This window comes from Tinamus guttatus, unplaced genomic scaffold, assembly GCF_059628265.1.
Source record: "Tinamus guttatus ecotype Peru unplaced genomic scaffold, ASM5962826v1 Tinamus_guttatus_pri_ptg000327l, whole genome shotgun sequence".
Lineage (NCBI taxonomy): Eukaryota > Metazoa > Chordata > Aves > Tinamiformes > Tinamidae > Tinamus > Tinamus guttatus.
The window spans coordinates 7,815,328-7,834,676 of record NW_028288861.1 but is presented as its reverse complement, the minus strand read 5'-3'; the positions used below and the strand labels follow the sequence as shown (position 1 = coordinate 7,834,676).

At 42.3% G+C, this 19,349-nt stretch overlaps 1 protein-coding gene across 2 annotated transcripts; it reads right to left on the bottom strand.

The window, feature by feature from the left end:
• Positions 1-1,365: 1,365 nt before the first annotated feature.
• On the bottom strand, positions 1,366-18,174 carry ZNF410 (zinc finger protein 410). Of its 2 annotated transcripts, XM_088529260.1 has the most exons (10): positions 18,075-18,174; positions 16,772-16,962; positions 9,905-10,040; positions 9,389-9,622; positions 8,902-9,093; positions 7,799-7,958; positions 6,741-6,922; positions 3,911-4,000; positions 2,553-2,678; positions 1,366-1,995 (listed from the first exon to the last, which is right to left on the bottom strand). In XM_088529260.1, exons 2-10 carry the CDS (start codon positions 16,802-16,804, stop codon positions 1,811-1,813), a joined length of 1,338 nt encoding a protein of 445 aa, XP_088385386.1. In that variant the 5' UTR covers positions 16,805-16,962; positions 18,075-18,174; the 3' UTR covers positions 1,366-1,810. The 2 variants fall into 2 exon arrangements, with proteins under 2 accessions (XP_088385386.1, XP_010225557.1); XM_010227255.2 differs by lacking the exon at positions 18,075-18,174 and having other exon boundaries at positions 16,772-16,973.
• Positions 18,175-19,349: the final 1,175 nt, after the last annotated feature.

Here is a 19,349-nt window from a genome sequence, read left to right as displayed (position 1 = left end):
ACAACAGCAACAACAAAAAACTAGAAAATATGAAGGTATTTGTAATTGAACAGTGTATCAGTTTGGATTGTTATCGTCTTAATTCTTAGTACTAGTCTAGCAAAGATGCACTTTGGTGGAAGCAAGATTAAGCAGTACCTGTCACAATGTTGCACTCTGATGCCTGGGTCACCTTAAACGGTATAGCTCATATTAGATATCATCCATTACCTGGTACCTAGTAATAAGATTCCCAAAATACAAACCCCCACTACTGGGATGTTTTCTGTGTATTGTGATATCAAAGCATTTTGAGATTAAAAGATTTTTAAATGGCTATTTGATGTTTCTGTGCTGTCCATTTTCTTTTCACTATCAAACTATCAATTAAATTGTGCTTTAAACTGCTGGTTGGTATTCCTGCAGTTGAAAGAAAGCAGAGCCAAAGCTGAGGCAGAACCTGAATTTATCTGCACTACAAAGTGTTTGGGAAGAGCTTTTAAGGTTTGTAATTCAGGTTCTGAATTACAGCAACGAGCCTCTTTAAGACTATTTCTGTGAAAACATTGGAAACTAGTTTTGATCTGGTGAGATTGCTGCCTCTTGAGATTTCCAAAACCAGTTTTGTTGTGCTAACTATGTTACTGAATACAAATGATGTTTTAACTAGGCCTTATGACTACCTACTGTGTCCAAAACAATCCAAGATCATCTTACCTCCTACTGGCATGTTAATCTCTTCTATTGTTACCTCTCCTCTCTGTCTCATCTTCTATAAAGATTCCAAAAGAAAACCCAGCTAGGGTCTATTTAATCTGGCAGTGGCTTTTGCCAAAATCTATAAGGCACATCAAAGACAATACTTAGTAGCTTAACAAAACTGCTGCAGAGATCCCATCATAAGCTGCTGATACCACAATAAATTAGTTTAAACACAACTTAAACTCATTTTTCCCGTCTTTAAAGTTGTCCCTTTTTGGACTTTAAATCGACATCTACAAACTGCAAGATCTCCCTTCAGCACCTCACTGTTAAGGGCTGATCAAGTATGAGCTGGTGGCAAAACCCCATCAGGTCCCAATTCACAGGCATGTGGTTGAGCTGCTGCCAGAACCTCCAAATTACCTTTACCAAGAGCAGCACCTTTATGTTCAGCTGGGCATCAGTATAAACTCAAAGCATCCTCTTCTCATAGGAGCCAGTGTAGGTGCACAGGATTCTAACAAGATTTTGCTTTCTTAATAATGCTAATTCTGAAGAAAGCCTTCAAGTTCAGAGAAATCCAAAACATCTATGAGTAGCACAATTTGAAGAAAGTGATTCAGCAAACAGATCTGGGGGAAGAGTGACTGAGGACAGCAGGGGAAAAAAACACAGCAAAAGTAATTAAATGATATTGAGTAGTACATTTATTTCAGATACTAAATCAGCTTCTGACAGTGAGATGTATTAGAATATAGTCTCTGAAGGTAAAGGTTGAGAGGCCTGTTACTCGAGATACTCAGTGTTTGTACAGTGCCCAGCACAATGAGGTCCTGGTCCTTAGCTGGGGCTCCTACCTGCCCCAGCAACACAAACGCTGTAGGCCGAAAAAGAATGGATTGCAGTAACAGTTTTGAAATGGGGCTCCACAACATGGGCTAAATGACACCTAAGCAGCAGACTTCACCCTGAAGCTCTGTGAGAGAGAAACTTGGTCCAGGAGGTCTTCTCCAACTCCAGTTTTATGATTCACTCTTCATTTACCCACCCCCGCTGCGCACAGTAAAAGCAACGTTCACTCATCCCACCGCAACATGAGGAGCCTCTAGCAGGAATAATCCATCCCACTTCAGTCACCACATATAAGAGGGCGGAAAAAAGAGCAGCTGGTCTCACCCTCCTCCACTCCAATAATGGACTCAGTATCTGGCAAGTGCAGAGACTCAACCCCGAGGCTAGGCTGAGAGTTCATGGAGATGAGATTCTTACTGTGCACTGTAGATTCTTCCAGCAAACTGCTCCCCATCAGTGACTCTATTGTGAAAATAGGGTAAAATAAAATTTTTATCATGTAACAATATTGCATCATCACTACAATCCCTGATGTTTGCCCTTTCAAGTCACTTGGACTTCTTCCCTAAGCACCTTCTTTATCTGCTCCTACTCTTGGGGTATCAGACACCTCAACAGGTGGTAACTCTGTATTGATTTTTTTAAACCTTAGCATGGCAGAATTTCATGCAGGCTTGGCCTTCCCTTTCAACAACTCACACAGCATAAAAAACAGGTTTCTTAAAAGAATATATTATGAAGGGCACAAATTCTATGTAAAGATATCAGATAGCAATAATTTTTGAAAACAATACACCTGCCTTTGACAATATACAGGAAAAATAGCATTGTTTTCCGTCTTAGACAAGGGGAGAGTATCTCTCCCTGCTAGCAATCCATTCCTATCTCCAAGAGGAAAAACGCATTATTTCCTACTAGCTTATACTCTCTTTTTTTCTGGACGGAGGTCTTCTTTCTGACTACCCATCAGTTCCCTGCTGCACTTCTTCCCACTACAGAAGGGACCTTCTCACCCTTACCTGGCTGTTCTCGCTCTCTGCTGCCAGCTGTCCCAATTCGGGAGTGGTGTTTCCTCATGTGCACGTTTCTGCTGCCACTCTGGGAAAACGTCTTCCCACAAATTTGGCACTGATGGGGCTTCACTCCTTGGAGGGAGAAAAAAAATCTCAAGCATTACCAATTTGGCAATAAAGTCTCATCAGTACAGAAGTCAATAATAAAATGACTATAATAATAATATATAAATAATAATGAATAATAAAATAACAAAGATGGTTTTGAAATGGCCACTGACACTGTTGGTGCTAATTATCACTGAAAAATCAGCTTAGAACTATTCTTGTTTCACAGAGAGCAATAAGCTTCCAGAACAGAATATTTTCAGATACCAATATTACCAACTGTTGGAAATCTCAAGGTTGACGAGTAACAAAGTCTGTAAATATGATTTATGAAAGGGAATGAGCTATTTGGAATCTCTTATTCAGGAAACATGGTAAAAATTGAGGTCTCACACCTAAAACAGAAACCAGCTACAACCAAGGAAGCAGAGGGGAGCAGCTCCTCCTGTCACACGCACACAAAGCAGCTTCATGTTTATGTTACTAGGTAGAGACTGAACCATGAGTTGTCACTGTAAATAGATTCACTTTACAGAGCAGTGTATCCTTTTCCCAATACAACCAAGGACACTGCCTGTAAATGCAAGCTTATGTCACAGAAGCCAAAAAGGCAGGAAAGAAAAGGCATGGAGAACTCAGGTTGTCCCAACAGTTGCTATCCGTGCCCATTTCCCTCCACCCTCCCAACAAAGCACACTTATGATGTGCTGATGACAATTAAGATAAATCAATCAAAATGTAAAGCAGAAACTTTGGAACAGATTTCACACTTGTGAAATTCCCATCTAATATTTTGGCCTATTTTATATATATTTCATATATAATGAAATTTCTGTCTGTGGCACAAACTCACTCATGAGAGATTTCAACATGAATAGTTGAAAGTAAAAAAAATGTTAGATTCAATCTTCTAAATAAAAAGAAAAAAATAGCAGTTATTAAACAGGTGTACAGCTTCTGGACATTTTAGAAACATTCTATATTTAATAAGATAAAATCACTATGGTTGGAATTTAGAATCATGAAATGTAGAACAATGTTTGAGGAAAAAGGCTACAGAAAGACTAGCAAAGATTAAAAATTACAGGCCACAGGTACCATAGAGGAAACGGTGAAACAATACAACCAGAAGTTCTGTAGAAAATGGGTATCGTTTTTTTTTTTTTTTTTTTTTTTTTTTTTTTTTTTAAATCGAAAGCCCTACAGTAAAGCCCTCTTCTCAGATAGGTCTTAGCAGGTCATATGAAGGCTCCTACCTGAGTGGACAACCAAATGTTTTCGAAGGCTGGAGTATTCAGCAAAGGAGCGACCACATCCCTGTGCCTCACACAGAAATGGTTTCTCCCCTACAAGACAAAAATAAATTCTTAGACTTTTGGATCTTAGGTTGGAATCCAAGCACCTGAGAACAGCCTGAAGATCTCTGTTCACTTCTTCCTTTTGGCCTTACACATATCAAGGTGTCTACACATACTATTCCTAAGACTTTTAAAGCATCCTCTTGGGCAGCTTTCATGAGGGTATAGTGGAAATTCTTTTGGAAAGGTCATCATTCACTGAAAGGCAACCAGGATTCTCTATTTCAAAACAGATTCTTCCAAGTACCTAAATACCAAGGCAGCAATAAAAAGGTGCCAGGAATTCAACATACCATTTATATATGGCTCTTAACAAACAGCTCTGCCTCACACACTTCCAGGACTCTTCCCTTTTTGCCTCCAAGGGCCATAAATAGCATTCACTACATTTCCCTTCATATCTGACTGTACATTTTATTTCTGAACCAGCTGACCTCCATAAAGACCTGCAAGAGGCATCAGTCATTTATGTGCATCTGTGGAGGAACCACAATCCAAGGCGCAATTTATCTTCAGAGGCAGACACTGGTTATTTTATGTACCTCCCCAGCTATTTTTGTGTTCAACTAAGTGATAATAAATAGGTAGATGACAACACCAATGCAACGTGATATAACTATCCTGCTGTAACGTCCCTTTTAATAAAGCCTGAAAGAAAAGTCAAGCTAACTGCAGCCTGCAAAATCTCTCTAAAGAACTCAGTACAGCATGTTTAACAGGATGATTTAAAGCCTTTGGCTAGATTGTTTAACAGAGTTAAAACAAGTGCTGCTGGACACAGAGCATAAGAGATGAGCAAGACATTTTAGCTATTTCTATTGTGTCTGCCAACTGTACAGCCCTTTTAGAGTAATCTTGTTCAAGTTGCTTTTACTATGATTTTGTCTTTACCAGTCTTCTCCCTGAAGCTTATTTTCCAGCTTCATATCTACTGTAGCATTCAATGGATATAAGCAAAGGAATAAAGTAAGCATGTTTTGCCTGGTGGGATAGAGCTGAAACAACAGAATCCTGAACACTACTTTTATACTTCTAGATTATTGTAAGTATTTAAAACTTAGGAAAGGCCAAGGAAGAAAAACTAGCGCTGACAAAAATGACAGCACACAGTTCCATCTATAGAAAACTCCAAGTCTATTTACAGCTGCAGTTTTTATACAGCTTTGGTCTGATCAAATTCATTATCAATGTGCCATTTAGAAAGTTATTTTTTCACTCCACCAGAAACAACTACTCCATTCATTGCAGACCACACTGTTATGGAGGATTGTGCATGTATCAGCTGGGCCTGCCAGCTTTACTCATGTTGTGGCTGAGAGCTTTAAGGGCAAAAGAAATCCAAGTGCAAAATATGGCTGTTTCAACTATACATGCAAAAATTTACTATTGGCAGATACAATTTTTAACTACATCCCCACATCTGCCCACAAGCCATGTGTTCACTAGCTAAACCTCACATTTATATATGTCTATAAAGCACACAGCATATGGTAGTGCTAAGTAAGACAGAAAACATACACAGCTGATACCAGCCCCCGTAATGAGAGATTTCATTTTTCTTGGGATGCCTTGTGCTCTCGTATTTGAGCAGGTTATCAGAAAATTTTAACCAACTGTATTGCAACTGTATTGCTACCTTCCTGGGCTACCAGACTATCTCTAATAATATTCTGAGAGGCCTGAACTGGACCATTTATTGCAGTGGTATGATAGCTCTGAGGATTAAAACAACAAACTCCTAGGAATGTTAATTGTCAGCTTTTTAGCTTTTAAATTGCTGGTTGTTTCAGCTAGAACTTGGGTGCCTCTTTGAAATACTCTTCTGGGATAAAAAAAAAAACAAAGAAAAACTAAAAGACTATGGAGTTGTCAACACTTTGGCTGATATCCAACTTCTGTAAATACTGACAAGGCAGGATGAAATTCTTGAGGGAAGGCAGCATAAACAAACCATGCATAAAATACAGCACTATGGAATAAAGGTTCTTGTTTTACTTAGTATAAAAAGCTGACCATGAGTTCGAGTACACATGGGGATATGTAACATCCCTGACCAATATTAGAATCAAGCAAAAGTCTGCATGTCAAAATACTGTCTTCTAATCATTGTTTGTTTTCTATTAGACCTCGCTGATATATTTTTTTATACTCATTCCACTGCATTCCTCTCTTCCCTAAACTTCCCCTATATAGTATTCAACAAACAGCATAAATAACATAAGGCAGCAAGATGTCAGCCCGCTGTGACTGAGTTGAAGCCAGACTCTCCACTGTAGAAAGATCTAATCTACTGTGCTTGTCAGGAACTTAAAATAGCTTCCTTATGAAAATACTTACAACAGTGGTGGTCACTTACTATTTCCTTGGGAATATTTTTTTCCCCTAAAAAAAAAAAAACCCCAAACATTCCCTCCTCCCCTCCCAAATTAAACAACCAGGGTGGAGAAGGGAAGGGAATCTTCAGAGCATGGATCTGAAAGTAGGAACATGACATCATCACACAGTGTTTGAAGGGCAAAACCTGTATGATATTATATAGAATAGTGAAAGGGGAAACAGTTGATTAATTTCACTGATAGATCAGTGTGAACTGATAGGAAATGGACACTAATGAAGGTCAGAGATATATAAGCATAATATTTACAAAGTTTGATGCTTGAAGTGTGTTTTTTTCCTCAGTAAATACCCCACCTCTGCAGACCACAAGTAGGTGAGGTCTAAAACACACCAGTGTGAATTCGTAGGTGGTTCTTCAGGTTTCCAGCTGTTGTGAACTGTTTCCCACAGCCCAGCTCCGTGCACACGAAAGGCTTTTCACCGTTGTGAGTTCTCATGTGCACCTTCAGCCTCTGTAAGACATAGAAACTTTTTCCACAGCCTTCTGCCGGGCAGGTGAAGGAGCGATCATTCCTGGAAAGCAACGAAACAGCTGTTTCACAAGCAGCTACTGCAATGTGCTTTTTCATGAACAATCCATTTTCTTGCTTTTGTTTAAATAATAGGTTAAAACATATTAACTGAAATTAATTCTATCCGAAAGTGAAATGACTCAGCCAAAATAAGGGCCTAAATTATTCCTAAGGAAGTACCATACAGCCAGTCTGTGGAGTCCACTGGAAGAAGTCATTAGATGTATCAAGCTTCTTATGCTATTACATGGCTCATTCCCTATCCAGAGAGATTTAGTAAAGCTCTGCAATACATTATAGAGGAACATTGTGGAATTTCAGTAATTGGATGTTCAAAGATGATTTTACCTGTAACACAAAGTACCTGTGTTTTTTGCTGACCCTGCCTCAGGACAAGGTGATGGGCTCATCTCTCTCGAATCCTTTACAGTTTTCAATAAATGATTATTTGTAGAGAGCAGGAAGTTGTCTACAATTTACCTTAAAGAGCAGTGATTTTTCAGGTAGAAGAGATTATGGTCCTTTATTAGGACAAACAGCTTTGTTCAAGGATATATAAAAACATGATATCATCCCACAAATGCTAATGTTCACGGTACCACAGAAGTAATGTATGCACATGGTGATAGTTCATTACCTTTACTGAGCACCTGTTAAAATAGAAATGTTATAAATCTAGTATTAACTGACATCTGAAAAAATAATCTAAATTGGGCCAAGGTGTTCCAACATGACTGAATTATAGAAAGCAACACACTTACTATTTTTAAGAGTAATGTCAGGTTTTCACAGCTTGCTGATGTTAGAAACCAACACTATCCCAACCTCACAGCCTGCATGTGCAAACTCACAAGAACATAGAGCTCTTTGTGCTCACCGGTGAGTTTTTAGATGATATTTGAAGTGAGCTGGCCACACAAATGTCCGATCGCAGCCCTCGACTGTGCACTTCAGCTTCCTTTCCACACGAGATAAATGAGGAACGGGGCTAGAGTCTTTTGGCTGCCCATCTCCTGAGCAAAGATGAACATTTTCACCTGGAACAAAAAGCCCGTCAAACTTTAAAACAGACAAATTACTACAATGTATCATATCTAATAGGTAAATACAGCATCATACATAACATATGTGGGCAAGGCAGATAGGCTCCTGGTTACTAATAGTTTACCATGCCTTACATTGCTATGTAGCCCTTAATGGGGATCAGACACATTCATGAACCTTTCCAGGCCCTGTAAGTTATTCCCAGCAAGTTATCCATATCAGACTACTGCCACCAGATGAGGCTTGTCACATAAAGCCAAGTTATCAGAAAGCAGAAAAATGTGTATCAATATCAACCATCCAACTTTAAGTATCAGTCAAGAAAATGACACTTTAAAACCTCTCAGCTAAAAATAAGAGATACTGCATTTGATTGCAATTCTTTATTAAAACACTAAGTCATAAAGCATGGGACGAAGTACAATTAAGTATCCCCCAGAAAGCTGATCTCCAAACCTAATGGAGCTAAGGAGAAGAAAGTATGAAATATAGTATGTAGCAAGAATAGAGACATGAAAGTGAAAGTGACAGCTGAATTACAAACAGCTGCAGCTGGAAAGAGGACACTCTAAATATACCAGAGAACAGGACTGCAAGAAAACTGATGCTCCCACCACAGTGTCGCTTCCTGAAAAAAACTGAAGAGCCTACATGTACTGCAGAAAAATATAACTGATTGCTCTGCATGATGATTTGAGGACACATCAGACTATATTATAAGCAAAAGAGAAAGAAAGAACCAACACAGATATTAAATTAATGAACCTTCCTAAACTCAAACTGTTGAGCTTATTTCACAAAAAACAAAAGCAAGCGCAAAACAACAGTTTTACATAATTCATTGGCTGTTCTACAAACAAGGAAACAACTATAGTTGAAATTAAGCCCTTTGTACAGAAGTTTCAACTTTTGAGACAGAATCAGGAGGTTTCCTACCATTATTGCTTGCTTTGGCATTCTTAGCGAGCTGTGCCCGAGTGGCAGCAATTAAACTGTCATGGGCCAACTCTTGCACTCGCAGGAACCATGGGGTGCTGCTGTCAGTGCTGTCATGAGAGAGAAAGTCATTCCCAGAATCTTCTGCTTCATCTTGAACAAACACCAAGTGTTCTGCTGGAGATCCCAGCCCTAAAAAAGAAGATAGCTTCATGAAACAGAAGGACAGTGAAGGAGAGAACAATTTATTTTGCTTCCCAGAGGTTAGTGTTCTTGGTGCAGATGTAGTACCTGTGCTAAAAAGTCTTCACTGACCTCTGCACTGTAGGAAGCTGCTGACGGTTAAATGCTCCTGACATCCAATAATGCCCAGCAAATTTCACAATCCTTCCCTTTCATAACAAGCAGGAAGAAAGGTGTACTCGCATCTCCTGCATTCTGTTGTTTGAGACATACCCAGACAGATGATAAACAGAAGGAGAATTACCTGCTCTTGTTAAGTTAAGAAGAATAAATGAAGTGCTGTCACTGGGCTGGAGATCTTGCAATAAACTGGAAGTCTCTGAACTTGGCAGAAGCTCTGATGGTTTCTGTATGTTCTGTGCCCTTGTTTCCTCTCCATCAGGACCCACATTTACCTGGAGACTTCTCAAAACAGCAGATGAAGAAACATCTTTGGAAGAATTAGTGTGACTTGGAGACACAAGATCTCTTTCATCACCTAGTGAAGAAAGTGAAACCAGAAAAAAAAACAGGAAATATACAGTGACTAAGATATCCACTAAGTTAATTTTCTAGTGAAAGCATTTAGAACATGAGAGAGACAGGAGGAAGAAAGAATTTTCTATCTAATCAAACTTCATCATTAAATGAGAAAAGTTTCAGTCATCCTACTGAGTCTTTTCCTCCATGGCTGGAATGTCTTATCAGGAAGAGGCAGGAGGACGCACCCCCCAAGGGCCGCGCTCAGGCCACACCACAAAATCTGCTCCGTAGATTTTACCTGGCAACATCAGCCTGTTGCATTCTGAGGTCTCAGTGACAGGAAGGAGAGAAAGGCAGGTGATGTCTTTTGGTTCCGACTCTACCAGCCCTTGCCCCAGCGGAATAGAAGTATTCTGGACAAACTGAACCAGCAGCTGAAAAGAGATACTGAAGATCAGTTCAAGAGTAGCCTAAGTCATTTATAAAAAGGTACTAAATCCACTCCAACCTTCCAAGTAGAAGGTTTCCATCCTTTAGTATGTTCTAAACTTCCAAATACAAGCTTTCCATGTTTAGCCTTTGACTCAGGTATATTAATTATGTTCTTTCAACACCTAACTGAAGTAAAATTGACCTTAAAAAGAAAAGAAAAACTAGTTGCTAGTTGTAAACCTAGACTAATGGCTATTCAAAATAAGCAGATAATGATCAGGTGAAGATGGGGATGACCAGATGAGAAGGGAGACAACCTATTCCACCCAATCAGCTACTCCTGGAACTATCCAAGGGGAAGAATAGAAGCCATTGTTGCCAGTGTGAAACCCCCCACTAAGAGCAGCCAGCAAAAGAAACTCTCCCAAATCCCATGCAAACTTAAGTGGGACGATTGCCTAAAGGAATATAGGACTTATTCTGGGATGCATTCCCTGGGGAGGAACTTGGGGACTGAATAAGAGGTTTTGAGGACTGTTTTGGATTACTTTACTGCTTGTTTACAGGAAAGACCAAAGGCAAGAAAAATGAAGGATCAAGGGGCACAGTGACAAAGTAAGCAAGAGGAAAAAAAAAAGGAAGGGGGAATAAAAGAGGCCTTTCCATGTATGCAGGAGGCCGATCCTTCCACTTGTCTGCCAGGTCCTGCATGGATCTCCACTGTCTCTCTCATGCTTTCACTTAACTTGATTCCATACTCTTCCCTAATGGGACTATAGCCTGTGTGTGCAAGGCACCATCAAACATCAAGTGAGACAAGCTGACAAGATGAGAGGTCTGGAGTCAAATACTGGAGAAACCCATGAAAGAGGTTTCCTCTAAGCAGTGATTCTTAGCAAGAGGATCAGGCTATTTGCACTCCTTGTGTTTATGTGGGAAAGGGAACTGCAGTCCTTTTTAAATCTGTTTGTCATGAGCCACATCCATACAGCCTGTGTGTGTGTCCAGCTGAAAATTGCTGGCCTCGAATAAACCTCACTATTAGGAACAGAAATAGGGAACAGCCCTCATTTTGACGGGCCCAGGAAGAGAGAAATGCCCAGCTCACTCAGTTCAACAGATAGAGCTACCAGTCAGCAATGCCAGTGTAAAATGTACTTCTGGCTAATGCCTTGAAATCTTGAATTCCCAAGAAGCAACCTAAAATTTGGAAAGAATCATTTAATGTGTGCAGGCAGCAAAATGACTCTGAAATACTAAATTATCTTTCATTTAAGTCCTGAGATCACTTACTGCTGCCTGCTCAGCCATGTAATATATACACTTTATAGATTCTTTTATCTTCTATTTTTACACAGAATGCTTTAAACAAAACTTTTGACCTACAACAGGAAAGTTTTGCTTCAAACCCTCCATCAATACACAGCAACACTAGAGGAAAATACAAAAGGGAGCAACCACAAAAGGATCACTGAAAGAAAAGGCAGCCCTTTGATTTTCTTTGTAAAGTAATATCAAGCTATATAGAGACACAGAGCGGGTAGAAGAAGCAGCAATAAATAAAAGGCCAAGAATCAATCTCACTATTAAAAATTATAATTAAAAAAAATCCTTCCCATGAATTAAAGGAAACCAATCACCAAATATATTCTCCTGTCTCTACATTAAATGATTATATGAAAATACAACTTTTTATGTAACAGTTGCATCTTAATAGCTACGTACTTTCACAAACCTGCCTTCACATTTAATATCATCTAATACCTGTAAAACAACTACAGTAACTAGTCCCCTAGCAGATAGGGGAAGAAATATCATTACAAAAGCTGTAGAGTGGTTTAAGTTTCTTCTACCTTGGTTTAGGCAACTGAAAGCAAAAAGGAATTTGTAAGATACCTGATAATTGGGTATTCAGTGTAAAAGACAAAGAGAAGCAGCAGGAGAGGTAATAAATTAAACAGAGATGAACAAACCCTAACTGCCCATAAGAGAGCAACAAAGACCAGAACTCCGGAGACATTGATGGATGGGCCTTACAGGGACAGCTTGAGTGAAATCTTTAGGAGATTCAACCAGAAAATTTGTAATAAGAAAACAGGGTTATCATCAGTTACCAGATGGGCCTTAGGAAAGAGTAAACTGAGAACGTAATGTGAGGGAAATTGTGGTTGCTTTATAGGGGTGGGAAAGGGTTGTGGCAACGTGAAAAACTTACCGGATATTTAGGAAAAAGATTAAAGGCAGGAGAAAGGGAGGGATCAAGGGCAGAACAACCAAGGAAAACAGGAGGAGGGGGGTAAAAGGGGCTGAGCACATGCTAGCAAGGTCAGCATGCTGAGGCACTGCAGTCCGTCTCATCCTCTCGCTGAATGCTGTTCCTAAATAATTTCTCAATAACTGTGTTCAGTTAGTGAACTTCACATTGGACTAGTTTGCGATTGGATGAAATCGCAATTTGGAAAGATCCAAAATCCTGGCCAGAGACCAGATTAAAAAAAAAATCCCAGGGCCTGGAAGGTGTGAGGCAGAAGCCAGAGATCCACAAACGTGAGTATGGACACAAGGTGAGTACGGGCACACGTGTGATGTGTTAACCTTCAAGATCTGGCGAGTAGGAGCAGGTTTAGGGCATTTATAGTCTCCATGTTTTACGTGGGTGCCTGCAAAGCTATTGTCCTCCTGCTTGTGCTAATGTGTTTATGGCCAGACAGGTCTGTGCTGTCTGGGTGTGCAGGAAAACATCTCTGCAACTCAGGTTCAGCGTTGCTGCTGCCTGGACCTGAAACAGTCCAGTGGCTTCGTATCTAGAGCAGCGGGAGAGCAGGAATCTCATGGATGCTGCACATAATATCCAGCATCACAAACTAGATCCAAATAGGAAGTAAGGAAGATTGTGAGTATACAACCCTTATGCAAAGGGGGCACTGAAGCTTCTGTAAGCATGCCCAAAATACTGGAATTTGTAACCAAACCCTTATGGCATCTTGGGGACACCTAAAGAGAAAGAGTTAGGACTGAATTGATGGAATATTAACAAACCGCAAAAGCAATGATAGGAGTTTTAAAGTGGCTTTACTCTACAGCCAAGCTCTATATTAAATATATATATATATATATATATCTTTTTAAAACAAATTTTGACATTGATGAATTGCAAAGGACATCCTCAACTTAGAGATTCAAACTTTACAGGCCAGATGTGAGTTGCGCAGAGACAATCTATGAACTTGGGGAAGGACAAAATGAGCAAAATTCAGTTCTGTGTTCCTATGAGCAATTTGACTTTTCGGGTTCTGCCATTCCACCTTCTTCAAAATACCTTCCTTAAACTCCTTCTGCTGAAACACCAGTAACCTTGGAAATGCTATAAGTGATGTAAATGGCATAACTACTAAAAGTGTAAAATATTTCTTGGCTCTTATCACTAAAGAAGTCATTGTCATCCCTGTTGGGCTACAAGAGATGGATGAGATGTTAGCCACCAACGAGCAAGGACCCAGGGTCTATCAGTTTTGGTCTTTCACTGCAGGCAATGCAGCTTACTCATGTTACCAAGAATCTGTTATTGTCCCGGACATGAGAGAGCCAAGGTGAGACTCACAGGGCAGCAATGACCCTGTTTTCAACTGCTATTAGAACTGTCCTATGTTTAACCAGTGAACCACTACAGAAAAGAGATCAAAATAACATTTACTAGATCAGGGATGAGAGGGTTAGAGCAAATGGGTGTGGATGGAGGACGTTATCAGCTGCAAACTGGGATGCCCTCCTCCCACACATCCTCTGGAGATACACTCAGGATCTTGCCCTACAAAGTGCTGATGGGGAAAGAAAGGAGATGAAAGGCTAAAACATCTTCCTCCATCTCCCTTTCTACAGCCAAATTCAATTTATGGACTAGAAATGGAGTTTACTTGATTATTTTAATTGTACTGAAGCTATCCAGAATGCAGAAAGCACTCTGTGGTGCACACCTGTGCAGTGGGCATGGCCGGAATCACCTTAAAGGTTTAAAACATGCAAAGTGCAGATCTTATCAGCTGCCTGTGGAATGCAGGCAAGACAACTTTGGGGGCAGGAAAGGCAGAAGAAAAAAGAGACACACCTGCCCATGCAAACCATCTCCAAGCAGCTTTGTGACTCCTAAGCAAAGGAGAATTCACCTCTATTTAAATATTAAAGTATTACACATCGGTCAGTGATTACTTATGGAAAAAAACAGTTAAAGCATCAATAAAACTTCTGCAGTCCAGCCATAGTGCCTTGATTAATATCATCTAATATTCTACTTCTAAAAATAAAAAATAAAAAAAGAGTTGGCTCTTAGCAAAAACATTTTGCACATGTAAGAGATAACAAAGAACACCACTGAATGTAAATACTATGTTGCCGTGGCTTATCAGAGGATATAATATGATAGTCTTGCAGAGATAACTAGAAACTTGAACTGCTGCTTGGGAAAGATGCAAGAGGGGTAGCTTCCAGCTTCTGGTCAAAGGAGTGAAAAAAAAAAAAAGTGACTTAACAGTCAGCTTTCATAATCAGAGCTAGAAAAAGTATATGGGACTGGGTAGCTCACAACTCAGATGAATCTCCAGTGCAAATGATCTCATGCAGGATTGAGGAATATGCGTTAGAACAGAGCCTCTCTGGGAAAGGAAGCCCCTGCAACCACTGTAGCTGTCCTGCACGGTACTTGTTCCCGCTGAGTAACTGCTTAATCTCTGTCCTGGGTTTACTGGGAAGGAAATGTAACCCTGCTATGGGAAAATAAGACAAATACCTTAGGCAACAAGTCAAGAAAAAAAAAAAAAAAAAAAAGAGGAGGGCCTCACTTACAGTTCCTGTTTGAGGAACACGCGTTCTCAATATCCTAGGCACTGGTAATGAGAAACAATCTATGGAAATCTACCCACCCCCATGCTTAAGCAACAAAGTGGTCTACCCTGGCATTGAGAACTGGAACAAAATTCAACATCAGCTGTGAGAGATCAATGACAAGACAAGAAGAAAAAATTGAACTCCTTACAGCAGGACTGACTACCCAAGACTACCCATTAGTAGTTTCTACACAGAAACTATCAACTTGCAGCTACTCTTCCTGAATTGTGTGACTGGAAGGACTTTGGCTGCTCCATTAGCAACAAACATACCGCCAAACCTCCTGAGCTCTCAAGAGTTACCAGTGTAACAATCATTTAATCTATGTTGCAGATGGACTGAAAAAAGATGCAAGCGATTAAATACATATATTTATATTTAGACCATCAAACTTCCCTAAAAGGTACCTCTCAGCTGCTTCAGGATTGCAACCCCCTGAAGAGGTGAAAATCCAGAGAAAGCAGGTGATCGTGTGCAGCATTTTTAAGTGGCAAGAAATTAAAGACAGCTGGTTAGTGGCTGTTCAGTATGAAAGACAAAGGCTAGAGTTGGGAGAATGTAACAAATTGTGGGTTATTTGGTCTAGCAAACTGCGGACAACTGGCAACAAAGAGAAGAAATCTGGAGACACTGACCAACGAGCAGTGCTAAAGAGGCTCAAACAGAACTGTTGTTACCCGATGAGAATAAAAGATTATCCCCAGTTACCAAAACTGATCTCACAGGAAAAAAAACAATCTTAATTTAGGATGCAACAGGGATTGTAGGAATATGCAAAATTTATGGGAGGTTTAGGGGAAGGATCAAAAGAAAGGGAGGCACAGTTGAGGGAACAACCATAGAAAACGGAGAGGGGAGAGATAAAAAGTCAGTCACACATTATGAGGCTGCTGATCAGTATACTTTTGTGCTTGTTTGGGGCCCTAAACCCTCTTCCTAACTATTTTCCACACAAGCAAGCATTCAGTTAGCAAATTTCTTATCAGACCAGCCTGTGAATAGGAGGAAACCACAATCTGGAAAGACCCAAGACCCTGGTAACAAACAGGTAGAAAGCCTGGGCACAGATACCACAAAGGCCTTCAGGCCTGGCAGAGCTTGGAGGGATCTGTGAATGTGTCCACATGAGTTAAGGTGTATGCACATTTTCCACAAACTTTAAGCCTTCTTTGGTAAATAGGAAAAGGCTTTTTGTACTGTTCGTATTTTATGGGAACGCTGTTTGCTCAGGCCTGGAGGTACCACACTCCCGTTTGCATTAACACATTTGTGGCCAGCTGAGAGGGTACCATGACCCTTCACATCCATGTTGTAGTCTGTGCTCAGCTCCTGGTTGAACCTTGGAGCAATCAGGCAGCCCCCACGTGCCGCTCCCCCACCACTTTGGGCAACTTTCATAGGAGTATGAGCGCTTTAAAATGAGAAATCGCTGAGGTCAATAGAATAATCCCAAATCCCCAGACCAAGTAATGTCAATCTTGTTTGAAGGAAGGAAGTAGTCAATACAATAACTTATTTATTCCTTTAACAGAAGCAACATTACAGTGAGTAGAAGAGGGGAAAAAAAAAAAAAAAAGATAGCGTAATGTGAAAATAGGCAAAAGTATTGACTGAAAACGTGAGGGGGGGGGGGGAAGTGGAATTGCAGTGCCCTATTCAAGGGGTATATATTCCTATCACCATTTGAATCAAAACATCAAAGTGTTGGAAGATGTCACACTGAACACATTCTGGGAATTAATACTTAAGCAGGAAACTGAGTATATTCAATTATTTTCTGTTTGTTTCTTTGTTTTTTAAAGTGTTGACAATGAACTTTTCTGGGAACCAAACCGAATTCATAATTGCTCACCTCAGGTTTGGATTCTAACTCATCCGATAACATTGATTCAAGTTTCCGATTTCTGCAGCTATCCTCAGCAAGGCACAATTTTTTGAACTCAGAGAGAACAACACTCCCTGTTTATTCTCAATTTTCCTAAATGGAAAACAGTGTGGTGGTCTTCCTGCAAGAAGTTGTGTTGGGCAAACATTCGATTTAACCTAAAACAAACAAAAAATAGACATAAAGGAATAGGAACAAAAAAAAAGAGAGAAAAAAAAGGTCAGGTGGCACTGCAAATAAGATTAAAATATGTGCTGAAGAACAGATAAAACTCTTATTTATCCATGTTTCTGTCTATTATCACTGAGCCAAAAAAAGACATCCTAATGCTGTGAAATTCATCCTTAAAGATTACTTTGCACATTCCCTTTGAAACATATAATTATCAGTTAAGTTTGTTCTGGAAAACCCTATGAGATCAAGTGAAAACCACAGGAAATAAACATGAGACACGGAGCCTCAAGCCCCAGCCTGCAAAACAGGATTATCCAAATTGTTGGGGAAGGGGGTTCACACATGTACAGTCTGTCCTGAAGAAACCTCTGCTTTCTCTATGCTAAGGTGTGCACCTATTTTCTGATTGCCAGAAGTTTCTTGACAAGCCCAGGTAAGCTCATCCTACCTATGTACCTTTTACATAGCCGCTCTTACAAAGTTATTTCTTTCACCAAAGCACACCGGATACTCCCGTACGCTCTTTCTTCAGGCTGCAAGAATAAGAAACCTACGCTTGCCGAGTTCTTGCTTAGCGGGAAAACGCTGCTGTTGGGCACAGCGCAAACGGCAGTTGTCCCCCGGCACCACAAACCCAAGCGCTACCGCACCCGTCCAGAGCAACACCCGCACCGCGCGGGGACCCGGCAGGGCGGGACAGGCGGGGCCCGCACCCGACCGTGCGGGGACCCGGCACAGCCAGCAGGGCGGGAGAGGAGCGGGGGGCGCACGGGGAAGCCGGAGCGCGGCTCGGGGAGCCGCCCCCTCCCGCCGCTGCCACCGCCCTCCCCGCGATGGCGGCGCCCCGGGCCCCCCCGCGCCCTCCCGCCGCGGACTCCAGGTCACGGCAGCGGGTGGGGGTGGCCGCGCCCCTCCCCCACCGGCGCAGGTGCGGCGCCCTTCCCCCACCGCGGGGCCGTCGCGCTGCCGCGAGGGACACAACGAGGCGGAGAGGCCCCTCCCCCCCCGGGAGGGGGCTGCTCCCCGTTCAGCCCCGGAGCCCCGCGGCGGGTCCCGAGGGGGCGGCCCAGGCATCCCGCCCCCCCGGGGTTCTTACCGGCATCTCAGAGCCGCCCGGATATGACGCGCATCGAACCGGAAATGCCAAGGGCTAGAGGTGGGGAGCGCGTCCCGCCGTCTCCCGCTCTATGGTGAGCGCGGCGGGAGCGCCCCTTCCGCCCGCCCCCTTCCACTTCCGGGCCCTGCGGCGGCTCTCCGGGGCGGGGCGACTTCGCCGGAGGCCCCGCCCCCTCGGCTTGGCGCCGCGGGAGGCTCCGCAGCGGGGCCCGCGGCCCCCGCCCCCTCCCGACCGGTGCCGCCGCCGCTGCCGGGGCTCGCGGGGCTGCGGTTACCGCAGGGCCCATCTCGGGAGGCCGCTCGGAGCCAGAGCGCGTCCCTCGCGTGAGGGCGGTGCCAGGAGCATGCGGGCAACGTGCACTTGACTTTCAGTGTAACCCTCCCGGACGGGTTGTTTCAGCCCCTTACACACACGCAGCAGCGCTCGCTTCCCGTTAGTATTCAGCACCCAGTTCCGTTTTGCTCCAAAAGCCCCTCGGCAGTGGCTCCGCTCGCTGAGGGAAGCAGCTCGCGTTAGCGAATCCCAACCACCACGTGTCTGACGGGAAGGACCGGGCGGCTGCAGCCACCCCCACCCTGTGCTCATCAGCCGTATCCCGCCACCCCGAGCTCGGCAGGGGAGGACTGCGGCACCGGCACCTTCACAGCCCTTCGTCTCGACATCAGCTGCTGAAACGGCGACCTTCGGGTCTGGTAAATTCTAACTCGGCTACGGCTGGTTTGTAGCTTCAGAAACACATGGTAAAGCCCAGGTCCTTGGGGCTCGGCCAGGCGTGGCGCAGGTCTCACCCACTGCCCTCCAGGAAATTACCATCACTTCTGCCTGCCAGTGGCAGCTGCAGCTTTCTTCTCTTTCAGTTTCTCTGTGGCTCCATGCCTTTTAGCTGTAAGAAAATTTTGATTTGCAAGCTTAGATATTCAGGCAGGTTATCCTCTAACTGTCCAACTGTCCTGCTTATGGAGGGCTAAGAGCCTATTCCTCCGGAAGAAAAAAAAAAAAAAAGAGACCATGAGAGGCATGATCCCAGCACGCTATAACTGCTGATCCAGTATAATGTAAGAGAGGTCACTGGAAATGCAGAAGTAGTTGCTTCATAAATGATTTTGTCTTCATGGGACTTCAGTAATCCCAGGCACTGAACTGTAAAGCTTGATTACAGATTACATTCCGATAAAGGTACTTGGTAATTTTAGAAGTGCTTTGACTCACCCTGAGCCCAGTGATGTAGTCGCTGAGCAGATGTTAAAGACAGAG

Coding starts and splice junctions, on each gene's coding strand:
- ZNF410 (XM_088529260.1), bottom strand. CDS start 16,804: ATGTTATCGGATGAGTTAGAATCCAAACCTGAG. Junction 10,041..16,771: donor AGTTAGAATCCAAACCTGAG/GTGAGCAATTAT, acceptor ATCTCTTTTCAG/CTGCTGGTTCAGTTTGTCCA. Junction 9,094..9,388: donor TCTTAACTTAACAAGAGCAG/GTAATTCTCCTT, acceptor CTTCTTTTTTAG/GGCTGGGATCTCCAGCAGAA.